Source organism: Polypterus senegalus, chromosome 16, assembly GCF_016835505.1.
Source record: "Polypterus senegalus isolate Bchr_013 chromosome 16, ASM1683550v1, whole genome shotgun sequence".
In the NCBI taxonomy this organism is placed as follows: Eukaryota; Metazoa; Chordata; class Cladistia; order Polypteriformes; family Polypteridae; genus Polypterus; species Polypterus senegalus.
In genome coordinates this window covers 96,298,963-96,318,410 of record NC_053169.1, presented here as the reverse complement: position 1 = coordinate 96,318,410, position 19,448 = coordinate 96,298,963, and the positions used below count along the sequence as shown (strand labels likewise).

At 40.5% G+C, this 19,448-nt stretch overlaps 1 protein-coding gene across 1 annotated transcript in view; it reads left to right on the top strand.

The window, feature by feature from the left end:
• mtfr2 (mitochondrial fission regulator 2) overlaps window positions 1–9,776 on the top strand; it is a 31,861-nt gene extending 22,085 nt beyond the window's left edge. Inside the window, exons 6-8 of the mRNA XM_039737952.1 lie at window positions 1,985–2,273; window positions 8,446–8,626; window positions 9,368–9,776. Coding sequence (XP_039593886.1) covers window positions 1,985–2,273; window positions 8,446–8,626; window positions 9,368–9,454 — 557 coding nt within the window. The 3' untranslated portion in view covers window positions 9,455–9,776. The remainder of the gene's footprint in view (window positions 1–1,984; window positions 2,274–8,445; window positions 8,627–9,367) is intronic.
• Window positions 9,777–19,448: the final 9,672 nt, after the last annotated feature.

Genomic DNA, 19,448 nt, shown 5'->3' with positions numbered 1-19,448 from the left:
CCATATATTCATTTACAGGAAGACTCCTTGCAACCACCATGCAACTTTTTAATTGTTTTCAGTCAAAATAAATCTGAAAGAGTGTTGTTTTTGCCATCAATTTATAGACTATGGTGACCCAACTTGGATATGATTTCTTTTTGCATTTATCTAGCATTAGGGTATAGCGGGTTGGAAAATGACTGACTGACTTCAATCCATGGCTTTCTTTCTTATAGACCAGGGGTGGGCAATGTCGGTACTGGAGGGCTGCAGGTTTTCATTCCAACCCAGTTGCTTAATTAAAAAACCAATCCTTGCCAGTCTCAGACTTTATTGAATTTTATGGCTTCTTAGTCTGCAATGCAAGGTTCTTGTATCATAGATTTTTTTTTTCCTTTCCATGGATATCATCAAAATGATTTGAAGCCTAAAACAGATAATTTTCACTCTGTCACATTTTCTATTAAGTATTTTGATAAATCAAACCATGCTTGATAAACACACAGAGATGAAAATCGAAACAAGCTAGAGGGTGAACTGCTGACTACTTTGTCATTTAAATCTTATTGCTAATAAGGAGCCATTAAAACAGGGAGTGCAGCTGTTTAAGATTGAAATAAGCAATTAATAATTTAATAAGGGCAGGGAACCTTAAAAAGCGAGACCACTAAAATGAAGCATCAAAATGTCACTTAAGCCACGAGGGCTTCATCAGCATTAAGAAACTGGGTTGGAATAAAAACCTGCAGCTCTTCAGGACCGACATTGCCCACCCCTGTTATAGACCCCCCAGTAACTGCGCACTGCACGATAACATGCAGTGAATACACTTGACTTATAGTTTTCATGCTCTTCCTCTGTACGTTTACTATTTGTTTGCTCAGAGGTTGATGCGCTTGCAACTTCCTGAGCAGATGGCGAAGGTGGTAGGAATGAGAACGCCTCAAGAATCATACGTGGTAGGAATGAGAAGCGGCTGTGCTGCGCGCCTGCTGGCCGCTGCCAAGAGTTGATTCTACAATAAAATAAAAAGAGGAATAACCTTGGAGGTCAATCGTCACACTGAAAGTGGACCATAGATGTCACGTAGTATATGTGTACCAAATTTCAGGTCAATAGTTCAAATGGTTTGCGAGCTACAGGTGATTTATAATCCTGGACAGACAAACAGACAGACACAGTAGAGTATTCTATATAAAGATAAGATTAAGATTTGATGGGTTTGGGTGATCTAATCTTTATTTTACTTCATGCTTTATAAAAGTCGGTAGTTTCCAATCTGGGTACTGGGGACACCCAGCGGCTGCAGGGTTTTGTTACAACAAACTTATGTTTTTAATTGGACTCCTAACCTAAGGGGTTGAGTTTGGGAACCACTGCTTTATGGATGGAATGGGAAAAAATGGAATTCTCTGTTTTAAAATGGAAGTTTAATATAAATTACTTTAGATACAAAATGTCACCATAAGTGTTTCTTTCTGTATATTTGTTTTGTTAGTTATACACTGTACATTGGGTGAAGCAAGGTTCGGGACTAGCATGTCCATCCATCCATCCATCCATTCATTATCCAACCCGCTATATCCTAACTACAGGGTCATGGGGGGTCTGCTGGAGCCAATCCCAGCTACCGCAGGGCGCAAGGCAGGAAACAAACTCCGGGCAGGGCATCGGCCCACCGCAGGGCGCACACACACCAGGGACATTTTAGAATCGCCAGTGCACCTAACCTGCATGTCTTTGGACTGTGGGAGGAAACCCACGCAGACACAGGGAGAACATGCAAACTCCACACAGGGAGGACCCAGGAAGCGAACCCTTGTCTCCTAACTGCAAGACAGCAGTGCTGCCCACTGCGCTACCGTGCCACCGACTAGCTTGTCAGTTTTTTTTTTTTAAATTCTTACGAGTTTTCTCGGACTGGATGATAATATAAAGATACTCCACCCATATAATACATACAATTAAGACCATGTTGTGATATTTTTATTTGTTCTTTCAGGATCTCTGCAGTCTCCTTCGACTCCTGAACCATCTCCTAATGTACTGGTGCTGACATCCACTCCAGTGTCACATTGTGCTGCTCCACCATTGGCTCCACCCTTGCCTCCAACCTCCATCAGCAAGCAGAGTCATTCATCAACAGTTGACTTGATCAGAGAGCGACGGGCAATCAAAAAATCCACGCGAACTGCCAGGGAGAGTCCTGTGGCACCAGGACTTCCTGCAATGCCCAGCATGTTAGATGTATTAAAGGACATTAATAAGGTTCAACTGCGGGCAGTGGAAAGGTATGTGATGATGCTTTGCTAAGTAGATTTCAGGTGTTCAGTTTAAATTTAAAAGTCTCACAGCCATGTTTCATAGATATACAGTCAAAGTAAAAAGTATGTGAACCCTTTGGAATGATCTTTTTTTACTCCATGAATTGGTCATAAAAAGTGATCTGATCTTCATCTAAGTCACAGATACTGATATACGCAATGAGTTTAAGCCAATGACACACAAAAAATTCTACTCTTTCATGTCTTTATTTTACAAACACATTCAACGTTCACAACGGTAGTGGAAAAAGTAAGTGAACCTTGGGATTTAATAACTGGCTGACCCTCCTTTGGCAGCAATGACCTCAACCAGGTGCTTCCTGTAACTGCAGATCAGACCTGCACATTGTGTGGGGGGAATGTGAGCCCATTCTTTCCTGCAGAACTGCCTTAACTCCTTCCATATTCTTTGTTTGTCTTCTGGGTATGGCTCTCTCTCTTCAAGTCATTCAACAGGATTGAGATCTGGGCTCTGACTGGGCCACTCCAAAAGGCGCAGTTTGTTCTTCTGAAGCCTTTGTGCTGTGGATATGCTGCGATGTTTGGGCTCGTTGTCCTGTTGCATCACCCAGCCTCTTCTGAGCTTAAGTTGACAGACAGACAACCTCACATTATTCTGGAGAATTTGTTGATAAACTTGTGAATTCATTTTCCCATCAATGATGACAAACTGTCCAGGCCCTGATGCAGCAAAGCAGGCCCAAATCCTGATGATGTTCCCCCCACCATACTTTGCTGTAGGGATTATGTTTTGATGTTGATATGCAGTTCCATTTTTTACGCCAAATGAAGTTCTGCTTGTTCCTCCCAAATAGTTCATCACTCCACAAAACATTTTCCCAGTAACGTTGTGGAGTGTCCAAGTGCTCTTTCGCAAACGTCAGGCGTTCGGCAATGTTCTTTTTTGATAGCAGTGGCTTCCTTCTTGGTGTCCTGTCATGGACTCCTTTCTTGTTCAATGTTTTGCGTGTAGTTGAAGAAGTCATTAGAACTAGCTAACGTCTCTGTTCACGAGTCAAGTTGTTTGCTGTCACTCTAGGGTGGTTCTTTACCTCATTGCTGATTTTGCTCTTCAGATAGCTCTTTTGTACGAGGCATGACTCCCATCTGGATATGCTTCTTGTCAAAAGCTCACACATCAAACTTTATAATGGTTTTTGAGCAATCAAAGTCATTCTGGGCCACACCTCTGAACTTGTTTAATTAAATGGACTCCGCGTGTGCGAAATTCGGACTGCAGTGAGCTTTTTAAAAAGTCATTAGCTTAGGATTCACTTACTTTTTCCAACCTTCAGTTTCACAGTTTGAATGATTTATTCAATATGGTCAAAAATTCTCTGAAAATCTGTGTATCTTTAGTTATAGGAGACTGTGTTTGTTCATAATTGTGACTGACATGAAGATACAACAATGTTTTTTATATGGGAATTAGACATTAATAGAGAGAATTCCTAGGTGTTCACATGCTTTTTATTTTGACTGTATCTTTACTGTTGAAAACATTTTGGCCCATTGATGCATTTATACGTTTATTTGAATTTTCACACTTATTTGGTATTTTGAGTTTTAATTTTTATGTGTTGTGGATTTTTAATTTTTTTTTTCCCCATGGAGACCTAATTTTTAACAGTCCATAAACCAGTGATGGTAGCATGCTATTGTTTGTGTTTGTTATTACTAACCTTTTAAAGAAAATCCTCTTTCAGCATACTAATATTTAAATAATGAAACAATTACAATATGTATACTTGTAATATATGGCTAAATGTCCTAGTTTCTTCTGTAGGTTGATCAGTTTGCTTTACTGTAGACATTTAATTTACAAATCACACACCACGAGCCTGCTTGTTTGAAAAGAAAGCCTTTAGATCTCTTTTGGGGTTTAACACATGTATGAAAAAGCAACCTCCCTTAATGGGGACATACAGTTAATGAATGTAAATTCTCTCAACCTATCAAATAATTCTTGAATTTATCTTAAAGGAATACCCCATCCAAAAATATTTTTTTTTGTATTTCCTTCATATAATTTTTATTGTAGTGACCCCCTTCTTTTTGACACCCACTGCACGCCCAACCTACCTGGAAAAGGGAGTCTCTTTGAACTGCCTTTCCCGAGGCTTCTTCCATTTTTTCCCTACAAAGATTTTTTTGGGAGTTTTTCCGTTGTCTTCTTAGAGAGTCAAGGCTGTGGGGCTGTAAAGAGGCAGGACCTGTTAAAGCCCATTGCGGCACTTCTTGTGTGATTTTGGGCTATATAAAAATTAATTGTATTGTATAATTTATAGTGATGGCCAAGAAAAATTTTTAGTCTCATGCAGAACAAGAGAAAATAGTTTATGATCTGATATGCTGTAGTGGTGGCCTGTTCTGTCCATTTGCAAATGATGTGAAAAACATCCATTGAAGAAAGAAATTCTCATTTTAATTATCTTGCACAGTCCAGAGTTCCATTATTCATCTAAATGTGCATTTCTGCAAAAATATTAATGCTAACTTGCAGAATAAAACAGCATAGAAAGTAAACAGGAAAGTCGCAGTCCCAGAAGTCTGTGCATTGAATTGGAAGACCCCCTGTCTTACCCCTCATTCATTGATGAAGAGTTCACTCCTGTTTACGGAACTGGTCGCCACTACGGTCCATTATTTCTCAGATTCTGCATGGAAATGTGAGATTCAAAATTTTCTCTACCATCTTTACAAAATGCACGGGATAAATGTCATATAAAAAAATATTTTTAGGTGCAGTGTTCATTTAAAATATTCTAAGACTACAAATAAGGAGAAGTGGAAGTGTTGCCACCGTAGAAAATCTGTTGTAAGAAATTAAACATTCACTGGATTTACAATCAATATACTTGAGTATTGAAGTGTAGTTGATCAAACATGAATATGATAGGGAAATATAAATGTATTTTTACAACTAGCCACATCTTTATTTTAGAGATCAGTCAGTCAGTCATCTTCCAGCCCACTATATCCTAACACAGGGTCACAGGGGTCTGCTGGAGCCAACCCCAGCCAGCACAGGGCACAAGGCAGGAACAAATCTCAGGCAGGATGCCAGCCCACCCCAGGGCACACACATACACCAATCACACACTAGAAATAATTTAAGATCGCCAATGCACCTAACCTGCATGTCTTTGGACTGTGGGAGGAAACACACGGAGACACGCGGAGAACATGCAAACTCCATGCAGGGAGGACCCGGGAAGCAAACCTGGGTCTCCAAACTGCGAGGCAGCAGCGCTACCACAGCGCCACCATGCCGCCCTATTCTAGAGATTCATGGCACAAATGTTATTTGATCACAAATACTAACTAAGTAAGAGACTGTTTCAATTAATAGGAAGTTAAAATTTAGGGTACACAAAAGTGATCCTACACTTTGAGCTGCAGAGTAAAGCAAGCACAGCACTCTCACTACCAACTGTATATCCTACATTATAATCTTAGGGGGTTTATTAATTAGTGATTAGTAATTGCTGTAGTAAGAAATTGTTGATTCTTACGTAGTGATATGTGCAGAAGACAGGTCACTTTTCACATGGGAAAGGCACTATATAAATAAAATGTAGTATTGTTATTACTGTGGTATTTGTCTGCTTTGACCAATAAACACATTCAAGGGATGCTTGTTTTGCTTAGTCAGCTTTTGATGTGCAACACTCCTCCTTATGGGTCTCCCAGACTATTGCACTTATCTGCCTGCTTCTGTTGCCCCACGTCTCAAAAGTTTTAAAACCCCTGTTTTTCTTCAAATATAATCAGTTGAAATGCATTGAATGACCTGAAATGGTAAAATGGTAAGCAGTAAACTGCCAGAGGTTTAAATTTAAAGTTTTCAAATGATCAAAAATTGGGGGTTTGGGGATGGTGGGAGGGGGGTTTGGTGGGGGAATTAGACTATTACAAATGGGCCTTCTTCAGGGAACAACTAATTGGTTACAACCTACAGATGTTCTGCAGCAGTTAAAGTAAATTAAGCCTTGCAAGTTGACGCAAACAATTTGCACAGGTGTCCCACCTTCTGTTGATTACTTAAAAACTCTACATCTGTCTTGAAGCAGAGTTGGAGCAGACTGTGTTTCTAAAACGTTTGACCAGTAATGTATGCAGAATTAGAACTGCAGGAAACCCAGTCATCGTTTTTCTTCTCACTGTTCCCTCATTTAAACCATCTGTGGTTTAGTCCGATTAGTGACTTAAAATGATCAAATGTACTGTTCTAGTGACTGGTATCCTGTCCAAATTTGAAGTCATAGTGCCTTGTTTCTGATGCTGCCTACATAGGCTGTGTAACCACAAAGGGGTGCCATTGTGCCCTAAACCCCAGAGCAAATAGCACCCAGCACAACCTTAAACTCAAGTAAATTATTTTTTTTGGAGCTTTCCAAATAAGCATCCACCAGAGCAACACGAGAGTGTATACAATTAGCCAGTTGTTCTCTCCTTCCTTCTTCCAAGTGAGTATTTCCTGCAGCCTCCTGACTTTGATTCCCCGAGGGTTTGCAGAGGGCTTCTTTTAAATCGGATCCAGGAAAGCTTCTAATGTCACAGCAGGGGTCATCCGGAGCACTTCTGGGCCATACAGAAAGGAGGGCAATCCTCCCCTGGGAGCACCCTCTTGTGGCACCTGGGGACCTCGAAAGGGCTGCTTTTCTAAACTCCAACTCCCATGCAACCCAGCAGGAGACCAGTCTGGAGGGACACTGCCACCTACCATGCAGGGGAATGAACTGCCTCGGGCATCCATTTTTGCCCAGTTCCTTCATTATCTTCTCACCCCGACTGGGATAAGGATCGCTACCTCTCTGTTTTGTCTTGGTAGAGCAATATTTTACTCTACTTTTCCCTTTTGTATTATTAATGTGTAGCCTTTGTCAGAATCCTTCAAATCTCACGGACTTACCACTGTTTATCAGGTATAGTACTATATAACTTCTCCCCACCTTCCCTTCTACATTTATAACTTCAGGCAGTTAGGTGTAGTAAAAGACAAGCAGAAGTTAAGTTACAATTTAAACAATGTATTATTGATAATATTCATAAATAATAATATGCAAAGTACAAGTGAATATTGGCAACCATACAACCTGATAAATGCTGATGTGTAGATTCCGGTGGCTCACAGACTTGTTAGTTACTTAAAATGTCTCTAGTTAAGCCATCATTTATGGTCAGCTTTCTTCAGAACAGGCCACATGCCTATTTCAATATGGCTGCCGAGCTGTGCTCTTCATTGTGTTGTCCTTTTCAGTTCATGGTGTGAGATGGTCATTCATCACTTTGGTAAGAGAGAGCTGGGTAAAGCATGTAAATTTATAGGTTTTCTGTCCAATCCCTAGAGCCAATAGAGCATTGTGGTATTTAAAGGCTTCTGACACAAGCCATTTCCAAACAGCCATACTTCAGACCAATGAGGGAACAGAAAACATCTTCACACCTGCCCTCCAAAGCATATGTTAAGGTAAAGCTTGGCAGTTAGGCAGCCTGGCTTTCCTGTGGTGGTTGAGAGAGAGACTTTAGCAGAGAAACACTTGCCAAACTGGGTTGAGGCAAAAAAAGGGCGGGGAAACATGAATGTTTCTCATTAATGTAACACTAATATTACATTGCCTAAGTTACAAATAGAGACATACAAAATATTGATCTAGTTGTATGCAAAATTTCACATCGCAACACTCTCCCAGCCAGTCTGCACCTCTTTCCAAACTTCCATTATGGCCTCTCGGTCGGGTTGTGGCTCTCAATATCTGTCTCGGTCAGGATGCCAGTACAATTGCCTTGAGACCATAAACTAGAAGATGCAATCCTATCCATTTTATTTTATATAGCTTATTGTTCTTTCTCGGGCTGTTAAGGTCCCCAGCCGATGACTTTCTTTTTTTCATTTATATATTTTTTAGATTTCTTTAATATACTCCCTATGAAAATCTAATGGAAAAAGCCACTTCACAAAATTCATTTGGTATAAAACAAGGTAAAAGTTCTCTCCTGTAATCACTTTCCCGTGACTCTCCGTGACAGTAAACTGGAATAAGCTACCTGCGTTCGTACAACAGCTTGAGGGCAACACTTTGGTTTAAGAATGCATGCAAAACTCGCACCTCAACATATGTTTCTGTGGGCTCAGATCTCCAGGTGGCACACCAGTAATGAGGAAAGACAGGAAGCGTGTCTCCTTGTCGGACCCTGCAGCACTGATTGCTGATGCACTGAAAAGAAAATTTGCGCACAGGCAGAAGGAGGATTCATTTGACAAAGAAAATCGATCGTTTGACACTTCACCTTTTGGAAGCCCAGAAACCCCCAAGGTATGCTTTTTTAACTCTTGGTTTTTCATTGCTTTTCTCTTATGCTGTTTTGTTTCTATAATATTTTTGTTACTTGCTATTGCTACACATTGTTTTTTGGTGGTGCTTCTTTTGTTTGAAATACAACATTTATTTATATAGCAAATTTTCATACAAATGATGTAGCTCAGAGTCCTTTACAAGATGAAGGAAGGAAGACGTGTTTATAAAATAAATAAATATGCACCTGCCTGATTTTGTTTGAACAATTATTGCACACTTTCTGTAAATCCAATAAACTTCATTTCACTTCTCAAATATCACTGTGTGTCTCCTATATGATATATTTAACTGACATTTTTTATCGTAACAACCAACGATTTATACAGGAAAATATTGACTATTAACAAGGTTGCCCAAACTTTTGCATCCCACTGTATGTATAAGTTCAGCTAATGTTATCTAAGTCACTGGACAAACATTAATTTTGTTTTTTTGTAAACTTATGAAACTGGCAGTGGGTCCCTCATGATTTCTCTGTAGATCACCCACCCTCACCTCTCCGATTTGCCAAGCTTGTATTAAGCAACCACTTGCTTGTTTAGGTTGAGGCAACCAGGTAAATAAATGTGAGAACCTCAACTTGCTCCAAGTCTACAGTTGCATACAGTTAGGGAAACTGAGGCTTGCTGGTCCATTCTGCCGCATACCGTATTTAACGCTGTTTCTATTCCTTTTTTTCTCCCTCTCTTCTTTTCTCAGCCATCAAGGCACATCCTCAAAGTGTCTGGAAATCCTCCTTCCTTAATATCGGAGCTCACCGACGTGAAAGCCAAGGCATATTGCTGAACGCTGGCAAAGGTAGCTTGTGTTACCCCGTGCTAGGAACATGGCTTTGTTTTTATCTGAAGCTCCTCGAAGCCACCTTAGCAGGCCCCCCCACATATGTGGTCTGTACCTTAAGACCTTTTCTCTTTAAAGGTAAATGGGGGTGGGCCGGGGGAGAAAGGTGACATTTGATGCCTGCTTCATACATTTAAATTATGTACAGCCATTAATGTCGGGTTGCTTTTTGATCTTTTTGTTTCTCTGGAATGCACATAAAGAATGTATACAATTTATTTGAGCCATTCTATATATTTTATTAAATGTGTTTTGATTCAACTTTTAATGTTACCGTGTATTTATTTTTAAGCCCTCGTATTCTGTTTGTGAACATGTGGTGCAGAGTACCCTTTTCTCTTAACATTACTGCTATCTTAAAACATATTCCAATAGTATTGAATCACAATGTCTGTGTTACAAAAAATGTATCATAAATGTTTTCCTAAATATTCATGTACAGGGGTGGAGTGTGGGCATGTGGAGATGAAAATCTGGCCAAGTGGTCAAGCGTTTGGATTGTAAAGCAGGAGGTTTCTGGTTCAGTTCCCTCCACCATCTCATTGTGTGGCTTCTGAACCAACAGTTTGGCACATTTATCCCTGTTGCTGTTCTCTTCATATTGTAAAGTGCTTCCTGTAGACCTAAAATGTGTTAAATTAAAATTTGTTATATGAAGAGTTTGTAACCCCCTCAAGGGTGTCAGGTTGCTATTTAAAGGATTTTTTTCCGGGTATCCTTGTATATCAAACAATTCCTGAACACCCTTGAGCCGTTTTAATGCTAATAAGAGGATGGGGTTACAGATACAATATTGGGGTGCTGGCTTTATTTCAGACTGCACACTTGGCTTTCACTGTGTTTGTGCCAGGTGTGTAGCTATACTTAAATAATGAAATACCAAAGATACATTTGCATAGTTTTGTTTCTTTTCTGAGTTTTATTAAAAGTAGTTTTATTAATGCAGTTTATTTCTGTGAGTTGCTCTGTTTCTGTCTGCATCTTTCCAACAACTATTTACTACTTCTTTCGGCTGCTCCTGTTAGGGGTCGCCACAGCGGATCATCTTGTTCCATATCTTTCTGTCTTCGTCATCTTGCTCTGTCATCCCCATCACCTACATGTCCTCACCGCATCCCTAAACCTATTCTTAGGTCTTCCTCTGTTCCTCTTGCCTGGTAGCTCTATCCTTAGCACCCTTCTGCCGATATACCCAGCATGTCTCCTCTGGATCATCATCTTCCATATCTTCCTGTCCTCGTCATCTTGTTCTGTTACACCCACCACCTGCATGTCGTCTCTCACCACATCCATAAACCTCTTCTTAGGCCTTCCTCTGTTCCTCTTCCCTGGCAGCTCTGTCCTTAGCACCCTTCCCTCATTATACCCAGCATTTCTCCTCAGCACATGTCCAAACCAACGCAATCTCGTCTCTCTGACTTTGTCTCCCAACCATCCAACCTGAGCTGACGCTCTAATGTCCTCATTTCTAATCCTGTCCATCCTTGTCACACCTAAAAACTATTTACCAATTATTTTATTATATGATCGAGTTTGGTTATCTTATTCGTTTGATGATGTATACCAGTGGTCATCAAGTTCAGTTCCCCCTGCAACTGCAGCTTTTTATTCCAACCAGTTCCACAAATCGGTGAGTCACTCGTGTCTACTTGATCTCATTGTTTTAATTAGCTGACATTTTTCTTCTATTATTTTGCATTTGTAAAAGCAATTGTATGATATTTATATACAGAAGAAATTCAGAAATTAATTCCACCGTGCCACCCCCGATCGACCAACAGGGGTTAGCATTAAAACGCGTAACTTCTTTTGCCATTTTTAATAATACATTTAAGTGGTAAGACCGAGGTGCAAATGACACTGAATGCTAAAGGGAAGGTGTATGATTGACAGCCTCAAAATCGGATCTCCCCACTGGAAGCAATGGATGCTGGCCGTGAGGACGTCACACCGGAGGCTTGTCAAGTGTGGTGTGCAAAAAGATTTTATAACACTCTTGTGTTTCAGAAGGGAAGACATCAGGCGCGACGTAGACAAGGTGATGTGGCCTAGTAGAGACGGGGGACAGGATGCCCCTTATATTTCCTATTTTGCACTTTGTAGTAATTTAAAATTTATATATGCACACTAGCAAAATACCGCGCTTCGCGGTGGAGAAGTAGTGTGTGAAAGAAGTTATAAAAAAGAAAAGGAAACATTTTAAAAATAACGTAACATGGTTGTCAATGTAATTGTTGTAGGCTTATTTTAGTATTGCGAGTAAATGTGATGATTGTAAAGCGCTTAATTTATGACTGTAAACGTTGTGCATGAGAAATGCACATTTTTAGGATGTAAGGATCTCTTTGTGAGCGAAGTTTGCAGTTGTCTGCTGAGCTCGCTCTCGAGCATGTTAACCTACAGTTGGCCGTGTGAGAAGCCATCTTGTGTCAAGTCAATGGTGACCTTTTTTAGAGTCTGGCCCTGTGACTTATTTATTGTCATAGTGAAGCAGACCCTTAATGGAAATTGGAGGCGTTTGAATTGGAATGGGAGATCAGAGGGTATGAGAGGGATGCGAGCAATAAATCCAGTGTCCCCTGAGCCAGTTACCTCAGTGAGGTTCTTGTGCAGAGATTTGATCTGAAGCCTGGTGCCGTTACAAAGGTTTGGTGTTTGTAAGTTTCGTAGTAACATAATTGGTGCGCTGATCTTCAAAAGTAGAGTATGCAGAGGCCTTCCCGGAGGATTAAGAGTGTGAAGAAACTAAATGAAAAGACGTGAAGCAGGGCCAACAATAACAGGCTTGACATGGTGGAGTAAAGAAGAAGGGAGCAGTGAGCATAACGAACAGCAGAGGAAAGAAATGGAAGCGAGTGAGGAGGCACACAAGCGTGGGATGTCGTTAATTTATACAGGCAGGGAGACAACCACGTGGCCGTGCAGAAAAAGGAAGGGTGACCGGGGGCAGCCCTTGTGCGTCTCTGCCATGAAATAAATCGTCTGTTAACGGAAATAAGGAATGAAACTGCCAAAAGGAGAGGTCAGTTCCAAAAGTTAATTACGGCATGCCGTAATGGTAAGAACGTTATTTTTGAAAGTTCGTTACGAGGCACGGCGCAAAATGAAACATACTTAACATTTGTAAGTACAGTGTAAAAGATGAGCATGGGAAATTTGGGCTTCCTAAATATATTTGAAGTTGCAGAAATAGTGAGGAGGGGTTTCCCCTATCTATATATACAGTTTAGGGGGTTCACCCGTTCTCCCCCTTGGGTGTTGCAGTAGGACATGAAACATACCTAACTTTTGTAAGTACACTGCAAGGAATGAGCAGGGCTTTGCCTTTTATATGTTGAGAAATGTCAGCTTCCCACCTTTATGGAAAGTGGGAGAACTAGTGACGAGTCGGTGAGGGCTTTGCCTTTTATATGTTGAGATGTAGTGCGACTTTACTGCTCGATGCACTAGTTGGCTCTGTGTTCTTAAGTGTGTATTTTTTCTGTCCATTTTCAGATGCATATGGTTTTTCACGTGCATCGTTTCACTTTTCTCCGTTTCAGCAGTTATATTGTGTGAAGTTTCAAATGAATTGTGAAGGATTTATTTTTGTGTCCGAACATTTTTTACTCTTCATTAGGCCAACAGGCAACACGGTGGCACAGTGGTTACGCTGCCGCCTCGCAGTAAGGAAAACTTGGTTTGCTTCCTGGGTCTTCCCTGCGTGGAGTTTGCATGTTCTCCCCGAATCTGCGTGGGTTTCCTCCCACAATCCAAAGACATGTAGGTTAGGTGCATTAGTGATCCTAAATTGTCCCTAGTGTGTGTGTGTGTGCCCTGCGGTGGGCTGGCGCCCTGCCTGGGGTTTGTTTCCTGCCTTGCACCCTGTGTTGGCTGGGATTGGCTCCTGCAGACCCCCATGACCTTATACTGTAGTTAAGATATAGCGGGTTGGATAATGGATGGATGGATTAGGCCAAAAATTTTTTTTTAATCCATAGTTGGTAAGGTTTTGATAAAAGTATAAAAACATTTAGTGTCTTAAAGTTTATAAACAGTGGTGAAAGTGATTGACTGGTTTTGCATGTTGTGACACACGTGATTGTTTTAGTGCGAGGCTGCGTTATGTGAACTGCCTTCACTGTTCTGAGAACCACATTTAGAGTCCTGAGAATGACGTTCCTGATGTGTGAACTGCATCACAAAAAAAACAAAAATGTCAGTGTGCCGAGTCACTAAAAAGTGATATTTAGCATTCTGAGTAAATTCAGGACTTGTAGCATTGATGAATATTGTAGAATATGTGAAAACTCTTCAGGTTTTTATCCTCGCCATTCCAGGGAGAAGGCTGCTGTTGCGGATTCTTGCACTGTGTGTCAATTGTTAGGGGGGTATTCATGTGATGTGTCTGCGTTGTACCCGAGTATCCAGATTATTGAATTGGAAAGAAGAAACAAGAACTTCAAAACTCCTCCTCTTCTAAGACAGGATAGGACTGATCACCTGTCAAACCACAGAGAAAAGAACTGGAGCCAAACCGGACTGGGACTCGTGCTTCAACATTGCCAGTCTGCTGTCTGACAGCTGGGACGTATAACAGACGGGACTTCGACTCCAGGTCAGTGTGATCACTTTTGTTACTAATGTAGACAAATGTTAAAATTAGGGGGCAACTAGGCCATTTAATTTTTATAATCCTAATCTCTCTATTATAATAAAAAAAATCCTGGGACGAGACTTTTTCAGAGAGACACTTTCACGTCCCACGAGATGAGACTTTCTGCCAAGAGATTTAACCAGGGCCGGAAATAAAAGACAAAAAGTAGATGACAAAGTACACTAGAACATCGTAAAGAATTACAAAACGTTGGCGCTATACACATGGGGAGCAGGTTAGAGATAATGGAAGTAGGAAAATTTGAAAGTCTCAGATAATTGATAGTAACGATTGCATTGCCGCAAACAAACGGAAATGATTACAGCGAAAAAAGATGGACTATATTGTTCCGATTTAAACTTTGAGTCGGAGTCTTGTAGATCGTCTAATTTGTGTTTTCATCAGGGAAAAGTAGCGTTTCTTCCCAATGAAGAGGCGTATCTGTGAGAATTAAAAGATTGGTTGTTTGGTGAAAGTGAAATCCATATACGCAATCACGCTTGGGTCACAGAGTTGCACAAATACACAGGAGATGTTAAGAGACAGAAACGTTATTGAGACACTTCAAACAAACTGAAGTCTCTTTCAGGAGTGAATCGAGCTCCATGCGTAGTCGGGACAGCTTTGTCTCTCAATTAGAAGAATAGAAAATCTTCCTCTTCATAGGGGCGCACCGCGGGAATGGGACCCCCAACAGGAGCAGAGGATGTTTTGGGGAGAAGAGAGCGAAGGCAGTGAGACAAAAGGACAGCTACTGTACAGGCTTTTAAATATTCAAAGTGCTGTGCGAGATGCAGATCAGCAGCTGATTGAGCAAAGAGGAGGTAAAAACAAAAAAAAATGTTTTCCATTGTATCACCGTTTAGGAAGGGGGTCACGGAGGAGCAACTGCATCTCCTTAGGGTGCGTTCAGCCCCCCTCTTCACAACTCGAACAGCAAAGACACAAAGTGTCTGGTGTGTAGCACAGGCCGGGGGGTTGGCGAGCGAAATGAGCAGGGGGTGTAGCCCCCTAGTATATACAGATACTTGAATCCTGACCTGGTCATAGTGTGAAGCCTGCACATTTTATTTTCTGTGTGCTTTGCTGTAAGGCGCTCTTTACCTTTTGGTTTTTTCTTCTTTCCCAAACTCCACTTGCTTGACGACTGTAAAACTGGTCTGATATGAGTGTGAGTGCCCACCCAGAGGTGAATGCTGCCTTCTGTCCAAGGCTTCCTGGACGGGCTGCGTTTCTAATGACATTTAAACTTTTCATTCCATGAGCTTAGAAAATGGACAGACTGAGAACGTTCTCATAAAAGGGGCCCCCAAGTGAATAATCTGTACGGGGGTCTCCATCTTAAGTCCTGGGGCCTCATGTATAAACAGTGTGTATGCACAAAAATGTTGCGTACAAACGTTTCCACGCTCAAAGCGCGATGTATAAAACCTAAACTTGGTGTAAAGCCATGCACATTTCCACGGTACCTCACACCCTGGCATACGCAAGTTCTGCGCTCGTGTTTTGCAAACTGGCGGCCCCCAGCATCAAAGCAGTGCTACTGTTCCTGTGTGGATTCCCTTTCTTTTTTAGATCCATATCCCTGACGCGGCTTTATACATACACTGAAATTAACTGCATATTGTTTATTAGTTTAAGGCATCTGATTGTAATTACTCTAACAATATAATGGTCCACAGAATGGTCAAATCATTCTAAATACCATAACTGCTTTAGTGTTGTTACTCTCACTGCACCTTCTTCTTTCAGCTCCTCCCGTTAGGAGTTGCCACTGCGGATCATCTTTTTCCATATTACTCTCACTGCACCACTCGGAGTATTTATATCACTGTATGTGAGTGGGAATCACAGCAGCAGCTGATCGGAAAGAGAATTATCAGGATACAGCATCAAGCACACGCTGCCTCAGCCATGCTGTCTATTTGAACTGCTCTCACACCACAAACGCTTCAGAGCCTTTCCTGTACGGACCTCGCGGTTCAGAAACAGTTTCATCCCAAGAACTATAAACGCACTCAATCTATTGCTCCTTGTAGAACTGTTTGTACTTATAAGTACAATCACTTCACTGTAAACTTGCGATACAGTTATAATATTACACAACCTGAGCCACTTTATAAAGCGCGTATTTACATACGATAACAATATCATTTTTAAGATGACATGCAGCAAAATGTTTATTATATTATACAGATAAAACTTCATTTAAATAATCTGTATTGTTCCTAATTAAACATGTGAGGACACGGTGCCACAGTGCTAGTGACAATCTGGCGCTTCGTTCACAGATTGTTCCTGCCTCACGCTGTATTCTTGCTGGGCCTGGCGTGGCACTGGATGGATAGATGGATAGAATAATTAAACACGTACTACAAAGGTATTTCAATGTTCCTTCAGTTTTGAAGAATCGGCGTTGTAAGATTACAGATGGCTTAACGTCTATTACAGAGCTGATTGTGTGGCGATTTGGTATTTGGAGAAAAAAAAAGGAAGGACAGGAATTGTAGGTTAGTATGTTTGAAAGACACAGTACTGCTGCAATAAAGTATTTCATCAAAGGTCACGCAGAAAGCATTGTGCGTGAGACATGAACAATCACTGCACCACCGTGTTCCCATGTTTAATAACGTGCTTTAACTCCTATCATCATGAAAATGATATCAAGTATACATCTCAGTATTTTAGTTATTTAGAATGTAATGGATTCTGTGTCCTGTCGGAGGAAGAGAAAGCCCGTTTAAGAAGCACGTAGTGATTCACACACAGAGCACATAGAAGATCAAATACAAAACAAAGCATTTAACGTGCTACTTTAGTTACGATGGGATTTGAGAAACTAGTAAATTAAACGATTTTAAGATGAAGTTTATGATGTTCTACTTTAATGACAAAATAAACTATGTGATTTAAAGTTGACATTTCATGCTTTTCTTTTCCCCACTGTGTCTTTTTTTTTTTTTTTTTTTTCTCTCTGTACCCTAATAAGCTTTCATATGACACTCAGACGGTGGGCTACGACTCGCCTTTTCATGGCAACTTTGATATCTGACTTCTTTATTTACGTCGGGCACTGTGCTACTTTGAAGTTGAGCTTTCAAGTTTCTCCAACACTATGTCACTCGATCAACTTCCTTTTGTTGTTTATACCATTGTTTAAACCAACAAATAGTACGTTTTTCTTTGTCTCTACCTGGTTTTCGCTGAAATTCTTCTATTTTCCCCCGTGCTTTTGCCATTGCCTTTTCACAGAAGGGTGAGTTTATTTATGTTGATTTCCATATTTAAAGAGGTGTAATTCTGAGAGGAGTCCGAGAGGGGACGGCAGGCGCGTGCACGTGTGTTACTTTTCATGCTGACCGGGATTTATGGAGCGGAAGAACGTGAAAGTTGGCGTTTGCACAGAATTTTGCAACTGGATTTTTTTGTGCGTAAGCACATTTCCGCTTTTGTCTGTACGCCATGTTATACTGCAAATTTTATGTACGGCGTTATACGTGAGGCCCCTGGAGAGCTACTGTGGGTTTTCATTCTGACTCATTTTCTTAATTAGTGACCAGTTTTTGTTGCTAATTAACTTTTTCCCTTTTATTTTAATTGACTTTTCTTGAGACTCTGACCGCTGAATTGATTCTTTTTTCCTTAAGCGGCACCTAAACATAAATTTGATGAGAAGCGAGCCAACAGTCTGTCTGTCCGTCCGTCATTATCCAACCCGCTATATCCTGTGAGCCAACAGATGAGCAACTAAGTTGGGGTCTCAAACTCCAACCAACTTCACTTCATTCAGTTTAATTGGAAGCCAATTCTTGCTGCTAATTAAACCCGTTATTTAATTGCATGGTGTGCGCTCATTCTGCCATGGCAGACATTTCCAAAACTGATTTTCTTTTTTTAAGGGTGTCGGCTGTCAAAATGTTTTTTGGACCTGAGCAGATCAACATTACGAGGACTCCATCTTTTGGTTTATTTTCAATTATGGTGCGATGGATGCAGGTGGTTGTTTAGGTTTTGGTTCATTTTGTGTCTCAATATTGTTTAGTTGCTAATTAAGGAAATAATTAAGGGGGCCAAGTCTTAAGTTGTGCATCAATTAAAATTAAGGCAAAGATTGAATTAGCAGCAAAAACGGGACACTAATTAAGAAAAGGGTTGGAATGAAAACCTGCAGCCACTGCGGCCCTCGTGGCCTGGAGTTGGAGACCCCTGCTCTACAGTTATATATATAAAAAAAAAAAAAAGGCAAAACAAGCAAAGGAATGTTTTATAATTTTTTATTATTGTTGTTTAAAACATCAATAATGACTATTTTTTTTCTCTTTGTCATTTTTAGTTTTTCTTAGTCAAAATTCGAGTCATAAAAAGGGTGAAATTAAGTGTACAAAGTGTGGCATACATGCACATGGCGGTGGTGTGTTTTACCTTCAGTATGTCGACAATTTCAAGTATACACACAAAATAAGGAATAGAAAATGTAAGATCCACTTGAAGCAGAAAGCTGACACTTGAGCGTGAACCAGAACTCGATACGCTGCCATCATGGCTTTCAGTAAGGGTTTGGCTGGTGTAGTAGGACAGATTAAAACAAAAATAAAATGATTCTCTCTCTCATTTATTTATTTATATATATATTTATATATATATATTTATATATATATTTATCACACATTCCTTTTACATCTTCCATGTTTGTACCACAAAATATAGAGTCATCTCTTTTGGTAAGGCCACCTATTTTATTTTTAAACCTTGCCTTTGACTTTTTATTTAAAAATTCATAGACTTTATACGTTACTACTTTCTTTCCATCTTCAATTAAACTAGAATATCTGATAAAACCCTGTTACTGTTTAAAGTGCCTGTAGTAAGAAAAAGAGTCCAAAATACAAATGTGTGTGCTGGGCAACCCTGGATACAATTGTACAGCTTATTTCCATTTACTATTTGAGACTAGAAGTGTCCATCCTGTCGCTTGTGCTTACAAATTCCACATTTTGTTAACTGTAAGGAGTATATAACACAAAAATACACCTGTGCTGTGATTGTGACTTGTGAAACTTTCAATCTGATGGACTCATTTATGGCGTAACAATTTTTTTTTTTTTAACCCGTAGTTTGTCCCACATGCACATCTGAGTTCTTCCCAGGTATGTAATACTACCCTGGGCCAAGAGGGGGCGCTGCCACTAACAACTTTGGCATTTTTCTTCCTCTACAGTCTTGAGAAACCACCCAGTAAGGGCAAATGATCCCACCCTGTTCTGGTGCCGGAGTGTCAAAGAGACGAGACGGCCATTTGGAAGG